Below are 9,122 nucleotides of genomic sequence, written 5' to 3'. Positions count from 1 at the left end.
AAAAAAAACTCACTGCCATTGAGTCAGTTCTGACTCATAGTGACCTCCACGGGGTTTCTGAGGCTATAAATCTTTACAGAAGTAGATTGCCACATCTTCCTTCCTCAGAGCAGGTGGTGGGTTTGAACTGCTGACCTTCTGGTTAGCAGCCAAATGCCTTATCCAATACGCCACCAGAGCTTCTTTCCACTAACAAAAGGCTTACTTTTTTCCTTGGTAAATTGCAGATATAATAATTATGCTACAGTCATTTCAACCAGCTTTGAATTATTTTGAACAATTACTGAGAATTTGCATTTCCACCACAGATATACTGAACCAGAATCTATAGTTTAACAAGAGCACCAGGTGATTTTTATAGATGTACTCTTTTAGATGTATACCTAAGAATTATCTGGGGCTCTTGTTAAATGTGGATTCTGATTAAGTATATCGGGTGGAAATGCAGATTCTCAGCAAGGGTTCAGAACAGCCAAACCAGTTTGAAGCCCTGGTTTAAACAATGAATGAGATAATGTATATAGAATGAATAGCACAGTACCTGTTCAAATATTAAGCACTAAACATATGATTAAAACAAACTAAACCCGCTGCCGTCAAGTTGATTCCAACTCATAGTGATCCCCTTTGGGTTTCCAAGGTGGTAAATCTTTATGGAAGTAGATAGCCCTATCTTCCTGCTTCCAGCAGTAGAGTGGCTGGTGGGTTTGAACTACCAACCTTCTGGTTAGCTGTCAAATGCCTTAGGCACTGCACCACCAGAGCTTCTTAAATATATGATAGGTGTATTAAATTATGCTCATTTCTATCATTACAGTTTCTTCCTTATCCTTTAAAATTGTGTATGGCTCGTTGGGCATAGTTCAGAGCAGGGAGCCACTCCCCCCCACACACACACACTTCTTCACCAAATTTCAAGACATGAGCTTTGTAGCACTCTGATAGAATTTCTTGCTCTGTTTTCAGCTGTTTTTAATAATTTCATAGAACATTTCTACATCGAAATTTAAATAAATTCAGATTACCCTATTTGGATACCTCCCATTTGTTTCTAAACATTTTAGAGCTGACCATATCTATTCTCTCTTATTTAACAGGTGAGAAAACTGGTGTCAGTGAAGTTAAGTCATTTGGTGATGGTCACATGGGTTGATAGTTGTGGAACTAGACTTAACCTGGTTTTTAGGTGTTGCTAAGTGCTGTATGGTGTAAGAAATTACTCTTGCCCTCACAAAGTCTAGTTGGAGCAGCAACACCTGGAAAAAAAGAAAACAGATGAATATATGAAAATACAGTTGTACAAAGTAGTCGTCAGTCCGTCTGTGGTGGTGCCAAATAAGTAGCAGAGATACTTGTTTTTGAAGGAAGACTGGGAAGTGTCCTCTAGCTGGGCAGCCACACACCCAGGAAGAACAGAATATGGTAGATGTCTAGCAGTCTTTACCACAGGATATTTTCATTGTTCGTTCCATGATCACATCTTCCAAGATTAACATATTACTTCTTTCTTTTTCAGGCAGAATTGGGCCTGAATGACCACCATCAAAATGAAGTTATTAATTATATGCGTTTTGCTCGCTCAAAAAGGGGCTTGAGACTCAAAACGGTAGATTCTTGCTTCCAAGACCTCAAGGAGAGCAGGTATCTGTGGACTTTAAGGAAACCAAATGGAAACATGGGCCCTTTCTAGTAGCCAGTATGGGGGTATTATAGCAGAGGCTATAACAGGTTGTTTCTGGGAGTAGGGTGATCAGTTATTCAGTCAGAACAATTGCACTAAAGCTCCTAATATATGAAACTCAAGAATTGGATTGTGGTGGGGGCGGTGGATGTAATATATTATCAGAAATGCACATGGATAATGACTGATTGCAAAACCACAGAAGGGCAGTCAGGAAGTTGCAAAGGGCTTGTGAACTAATGATTGGTTTACTGTATTAGAGATTGCAGAACTGTCATTATTTAAGTTATTAATGAAAATATTAAAGCTGTAAGACATGGCAGTTAGCAAGAAGGTAAGCAGTTCATGTTGGAGAATTAGGAGGAAGGAAGACAGCAAGAAACCATAAAAAGCTTACTGACCAGTCCAGATATTTTTAGATGATTTGTAGTAAGAGGTGATAAGTAGTACATTTGGATCCCCAGTGGAAGATAATTAAAGTCCATGGAAAATGTATATTTGATCCGAAGGATATTGGGGAACCAGAAAAAGCAGTGAATAAGAAAGGAGTATCAGATTACTTGAGGATCAGACTTTGGCACATTCAAATGTCAAGTACTACCTCAGTGAAAAAGGCCTTTGAGTGAGCTACAACTATCATAAAGTCTTGAACTTTCCTCAGTAGGGGAGGCCATCAGCCGAGACTGTTATCTATTTAATCCATTAATCTAATCTGGTAATCTGGTTTCATAACCCCCAGCAGGTGAAAGCAGCAGTTTAATTAGAGAAGCTGAGTGGTGGCCAGAGGATGTACTTCAGTAGTCACCTTAGGCATCAGAGTGCCTTAATTCTGTTCATAATGACTTTGGGTTATCAAAAAATAAAATTTAAGCAAGGGCTGCCTTTCTGTTTATGGTGATGGAAAATTCTCATTGATTAAGGGTAATGGTTGCACAGCCAATTAATGTAATTGGTGTCAATAAGTTACACACCTGTAAAAATTGAATTGGCAAATACAGTATGATAGATGGTTTACAACAACAAAAAGCAGCTGCTGTGCTTATGTACAACCAAACTCTTGATGAAATTTGGTTTCTTAGTTTGGAAGTTTGGAGATTTAATGTCATGGCTTCATGAGACATCCCAGTTAATTGGCCTAATATCGGTTTAAATGCTTCTGTTCTGCCTCCTAGTTTATCATGTGCCTGGGTCTTAAAAGCTTACAAGCAGCCTCCACAATTAGCATAGCTAATTGCCTCCATGAACAAATGCCTCCTTTGCAATGAGACCAGAAGAACTAGATGATGCCTAGTTCTTATCAAAGTTTTTATCAAGGACTCAATAGAAGAATCCTGATCAAAATGGAGGAGAACATGCAGAAGAGAATTTCCAAAGTTTATGGAATCCAGACTTTCTGGAAACATTGAGACTTGATTAACCCCCAAACCTATTTCCCTGGGATAGTCTTTAAACCTTAAACCAAAATATCCCCTGCATTCTTCATAGCGACCCCCTCCTTGGGTTTCCCAGGCAGTATCACTACGGAAATAGATTGCCCAACTAGACTGGTGGATTTGAACTGCCAGTCCATTTTCTATGGACTTTAAGGCTTCCAGCCTTCTGGTAGTCAAATGCCTTAGGCACTACAATACCAGAGCTCCCTCTTTAAGAAATAGGTTGGCTTATTAGTGAAGAATATCTGCCTTGAGCATCGTGCTCTTCTAAAGTACTGTATGTGATCATATTGTCAATGCCAACTCAAAAGGTTAGACAGGAAGCCTAGTGAGCAGGGACTTTATGTGCGTGGAGAGGAGCAGTTCCAAGGCAGGATGTGAAGGGCTGTACAGCTTGAGGAACGTCATCAGTGTCACTGGATTGTACATGTAGAAATTGTTGAGTTGGTGTATATTGTGTATATTTTCAACAACAAAAATAAAATTTTTATAAAAAGGTTTCAGCAGATTTGATATGTTCTATTCAAGAAATGAGGAAGATTCTCAATTTATTTAATAAGGACTTTCAAAAATAGTATAAAGTTTTGGGTTTTTTAAGAGTGCTTAAATTCTGCTGGATAGATGAAACATTAAAAAATTGAAAATCAAATACTGATTAACTTGAGAATGTGTTTGTATAATATAATTATGATAAGATTTTGGCACAATGGAACTTTCCATTATGTCCTTTTGGAAGTAAGGATGAAGGTAAAGATGAGGCTGGGTCAGTTGCACTTGATCTGCTAAGAGCTCTACCTTTAAGGGAAGAGGCAGGGAGAGGACAGGACTGTGTTACCGTGAAACTCCTAGAAAATAGGTAATGTACTTACTCTGACAGAAGCTCTGTCAGGGATGCAGCTATTGGGCATTGTAATGAGATTGCTGCAGCTTAATTGTGGGGTTGAGTCGTTCCCCCCACCCCCCACCACGGATATTGGACAAGTCACCTCCACCCTCCACACCTGTGTTCCTGTCTGTAAAGTGAGGGGTTTGAGGACATTTCTTTCCAACCCAGACAGTCTCTATGTGAGAATGGACTTTTAATACTATTTTTGATGATGTTCATTTCTATAGAGTAGCCAGTAGATCTTTCACTAAGATAAGTTAGGTGAGGTTTTTTTTCCCGTTTAGGTCTCAAGAATGTTACCAAAAAAACTAAACTCACTGCTGTTGAGTCGGTTGAAACTCATAACGACCCCTCCTTGGGTTTCCAAGGCAGTATCTCTACAGAAGTAGATTGCCCAACCTTCCTTCGGAGGTATGGCTGGTGGGTATGAACTGCCAGCCTTCTGGTTAGCAGTCAAATGCCTTAGGCACTACATCACCAGAGCTCCCTCGAGAATGTTAAAAGTGAAGAAAACCAAAGACTGATGGAAACAATTAGTCCTAGCGAGTGGTACACAATGCACTCTGCAGCCTATACAACTAAGACCAGAACTAGATGGTGCCCAGAGTGGAGGGGGATCTCTGTAGGAGATCCTGGATAGAGAGGGAAAACAATGTGGAACAAAACTCAAAATCATTTGGAAAAAGAAAGGGGGGACCAGGTTTGTTGGTCTATAGAGCCTGGTGGAACCACTGAGATTATGGCCCCTAGCTGCCCTTCAGGTCTGGAATTGAACCCACATCTGTGGCTTCCAGCCAAACAAAAGACAGGTATATGAGTTGAACATTTACCAGAGGTAGATACACTCCTTGGAGAGATAAATTATGGGAGAAAGAAGGGCTACTTATGCACAGGGAGACAGCTCAGGGTGCAGGGGTACATGGAGGGATGAACACCAGGGAAGAGGTAACTATTGGGAGGAAGTGGGAGGGGAGCTGTTGCATTGGGATAAATTGTACTCAATGTCATGAGACAAAGTGTATGTGAACTGCTTTATGGCAAGTGAATTTGCTCTGTAAGTTTTCACCCGAAGTACAATTAAAAAAAAAAGTAAAAAGAATGTTAAGAGAAGCAATATATAATTACCGTTTGTTTTCTCATATTATAGACAATTGCTAATATGCAAATAGTTTATACAGTTATTAAAGTGCTAAAAAACAATGAAAAGGAGAAACTATATCTTCCAGTTGACTTTTTAAATTATTAAATGTGATGAGAATGCTTAGTGGAGACTGAAGTAAAAAATGAACATTTAAAACTGAAAAGCAGAAAAGAGTAGGTGACAGTGTTAGGAATGTTTCTGAGACTGCATTTGTATTAAAAGGTATTCACATTTAAAGAATCAGCCACAATTTAATGGTTTGAATATACATCAGAAAATGCATTGAACTTCAATGATTTTCATTCTATTTTACGAATAAACAAGATAGTTCCCAGAGAGATTTTCATTATAACCTTTAATCTCTTAGATGACATGATGTGAGTTTCTTTTTTGTTTTAGTTTGTTAGTTATTTTTGTTATTTATCCAGAAGTTTTGGGTCGTGGTTGTTTTTCAGGCTGGTGGAGGAGACCTTCACCATAGATGAGGTCTCCGAGGTCCTGAGCGGGTTGCAGGCTGTGGTTCATAGCGAGGTGGAGTCGGAGCTCATCAACACTGCCCACACCAATGTGTTACTTCTGCGGCAGCTATTTTCACAAGCTGAGAAATGGTACCTTAAGCTACAGACAGACATTTCTGAACTTGAAAACAGGTAATGGAATTTGTACCTGCAATTAGAGAGCCAAGCATAATCTATAAAAGTTAGTGAACTTCTTTGCTACTGCTTTCTCTAATAGCTGGTGTGTGGAAAATTTGCAGAAAAATGCAGCTAGTAACTGAGTGACCTCTTAGGCGCCTCCCAGTGTCCTCTTTAAAATTCTGTTTGCACTGTTCCTAGCAGTGTAAAGGCCTTGAGATATATGAAGTTGCTTTTCAGGCTATCATTAATTATTTATTACTGCATCTTTGTTAGTTTGATAATATTATAGTCAGTCTTTAGAGATAGGTCAGCTAAGAAATAAAAATTATGAAATAGTTGAGAAATTAATTCAAACATAAATATCAATTCAGTCAAGTAGTTTTAGGAGTTTATTTCTAAATAACTATTAGGTACATTTAAGATTATGTACTTACTATCTTTAAAATCAGAAGGAAGGTTGGGCAATCTACTTCCATAGTGATACTGCCTCAGCAACCCAAGGAGGGGTTGCTATGAGTCAGGTCCAACTCGATAGCAAATAACAACAACATCATCTTTAAAATTGAACCTCCTGTTTTATAGTCTGAGCAATATGAAAGAGCTTATTAATTTAAAAAAAAAAAGTCATAAAAATAGTGAAGTTCAAACTCATTTTAAGAAAAGGCATCCCAGAAATCAGGAAAGACTAATGTCAGCCCTGTGAACCGTTCTCTGAGCACGGTGTCCCATGTAGAGAGTGTTAAACACCGATGACAGCCTGTGGGTGGCAAAGGTAAACCATGTAACTTCAGCTCTATAAGTAGGTAAATTAGAAACTGACATGTGTCTGGGGCAAAAAATTCTGGAAATAAGTGCTTAGAGAAGTAGTTCTTGCCATTCATGCTGTAAGCTCTCCTTGACGTTTGCAAATCAAAGGAAATAATCAGAATTGTCCTCAAATCTTTATCTGTCCTGTGAAAATATGATGCTCGTTTTCAGTAGATCTTGTGCACTAATCTCACTGTTTTATTAAAATCAGTTTGCATTTCTGAACACCTACTAGCTAGCAATGTATATTATGTCAAAGTGCAGTCTCCTTATGTTGTTGTAGCTGTTCGGTGCTGTTGACTCAGTTTTGAGTCATAGCGACACTATCTACAACAGAACAAAAATTCTCACCTGCAGTGCAGGAGACCCGGGTTCAATTCCCAGCCAATGCAGAGGTTGAGATGAATCTCCTTATATAGCACCTTAAATATAGAGTTGACTAAAATGTTTCTCATATTTGTATTAGCACCATAGTTTAATGTTAGCCATGTATGTGGTACAACCAATAAATGCACAATACTAGGTGCTATGGAGAATACAAATCTGAGTTCATGGGTTTGGATTCTTGATCATTTGTAACAAAGTACTTTTTTGTCCCTCTAGTTCCTGCTCTCTGGCATATAAGGTACTGGTGATTTTAGTACTTTTGTGTGTGATATAAATATATTTTAAATGACATGTTTCACATTTGCTTATATCTTCCAGAGAGTTATTAGAACAAGTTGCAGAATTTGAAAAGGCAGAATTTACATCTTCAAACAAAAAGGTAATTTTTGGTAATTCTAAGTCCATATATTAATATCCACTATTTAAAATCCTCAACTCACACAAAGCGTTTGGAGGTTAAAGTGAAAACCCTCAAAGAGAAAAACATTAGACTCCAGTAGAATTCAAAAATCGCCTCCCAGATTTTCAGGCAAAAGAAGAAAAGCTCTGGAAATAGCAGTGAAAGATTCTGTTTTGTCTCTTACAGCACAGCGGCCCAGTCCTCGCAGTCCAGCCCAAGTTCCAGCCACAATAACCTCTTCTCTCACACATTGCAGCACAGACCCAGGGGTCAGCCAGACATCCTGGCTGTCACTCCTTAGCTCTGTGACTTTGAGTGGGTTGCCTGACATGGCTGAGCCTCATTTTCCTCATCTGTCAAATGAAGACAATCCCAGCAGTTAACCTGCTACTTCTCTTTCTAATCCTTCTGATCATTTGTCATGGCCACTTGCTGTTTCAGTGTATGGATATACCATAAACATTACCTGTTATTGGGTATTAGAACATTGCTGAGACAAATCCATTGTACCTACACATAGAAAACAGTTTTCCAGTTATTCCCGTGGGACATATTTCTGGCTAAAAAGTTTCTGGATTGGTGGGAATGGATTCTTTTACTTTTAATACATACTGCTAACCTGCCAGAATATTTGTGCCAAGTTACTCTTCACTTTTAGTGTAGTTGTCTGAATCGTCACCAGTATTAGTCTTTCAGAGTCTGTGGTTTATGCAGAAATCTGTTTCCAGTCCCGTGGGTTAAAATCCCAGTCCTCACACACAAGAATCCCTATACAGGTCTGGCTTTGAGTTCCTTTCCTCTCACCTCCCTCCCTCCCTTCCTCCCTTCCTTCCACATGTGCTTTTCAAAGCACATGGAAAGGATTGGTCTCATTTTTATCCCTCAATGTTTTGGGCATTGTGTGCCATGTACTGGACATAGCACAGAATCAAACCAATTAAACTACCTATACTCTCAGAGCTGACATCCTAGTGCATATGTTTACACAGTGTCTGCCATTATAGGGTGATATAAGTGTATACTAATTATAAATGCTTTGTTCTTTGGTGATTTCAGTTGGGCTCCTTCCTTTTGTTGTAGCCCGTCTTAGATGTCATAAAGCCAAAACTTGCTCCACTTAATGAAGGCGGAACAGCAGAACTCCTAAACAAGGTAATGTTCTCATCGCTCTGAAAAATGGCAAAGCCTCTCACACTGTCCTCTCATTGCCGCACAGCTCCAGAATAGGGAAGGAAGTGGGTTCAGTCTCCAATCCACTGAGGGCATTTCATCCATTGTAGTTTTACTTAATGGTCCCAGGTCCCAGGTTGGCCAGAAGAGGGCATCCTTATCTTCCAGAAACTGAAGCAGAGTGATACTTGAGGTTTGTGATCTGTGATAACAATAAAGGGTTTTTATTCTTATCAAGAGGTTCATAAAAATTATAAACATACAAATAAATATTTTAATGCCTCCTATGTTCTTAACATGGTGCTAAATATTGTTAGAGATAAAAAGCAATGTAATACCTGGTTCCTCGACCTCAGAGAAACTTTAACAGACTTACTGGAAAGGTAGAACTAATATTCCTAAAAGAATTAGAGACAGGAAAATACCTAACCTGTGTGCCTCAGGTGTCATAGGATTACAGAGAAAACTATTCTATGTAGATGAGAATAGTTGAGGACAGCCTCTTAGGAGCCAGGGTGACTGAGCTGGGCCTTGAAGGGTAAAGACAGATTGAATTGTTAGAAGGAAGAGAAGGGGGCA

At 39.0% G+C, this 9,122-nt stretch overlaps 1 protein-coding gene across 1 annotated transcript in view; it reads left to right on the top strand.

The window, feature by feature from the left end:
• The first annotated feature begins 1,522 nt into the window (after positions 1–1,522).
• The window catches only part of LZTFL1 (leucine zipper transcription factor like 1), an 11,817-nt gene continuing 4,217 nt past the window's right edge, over positions 1,523–9,122 (top strand). The window contains exons 1-4 of the mRNA XM_007951737.1: positions 1,523–1,641; positions 5,597–5,791; positions 7,292–7,352; positions 8,454–8,525. Of these exons, the coding sequence (XP_007949928.1) occupies positions 1,565–1,641; positions 5,597–5,791; positions 7,292–7,352; positions 8,454–8,525 (405 nt within the window). The 5' untranslated portion in view covers positions 1,523–1,564. The remainder of the gene's footprint in view (positions 1,642–5,596; positions 5,792–7,291; positions 7,353–8,453; positions 8,526–9,122) is intronic.

This window comes from Orycteropus afer, unplaced genomic scaffold, assembly GCF_000298275.1.
Source record: "Orycteropus afer afer isolate SDZICR_OR568_19922 unplaced genomic scaffold, OryAfe1.0 scaffold00311, whole genome shotgun sequence".
In the NCBI taxonomy this organism is placed as follows: Eukaryota; Metazoa; Chordata; class Mammalia; order Tubulidentata; family Orycteropodidae; genus Orycteropus; species Orycteropus afer.
The sequence above is the reverse complement of the archived record's forward strand: the minus strand, read 5'-3'. Positions and strand labels throughout refer to the sequence as shown.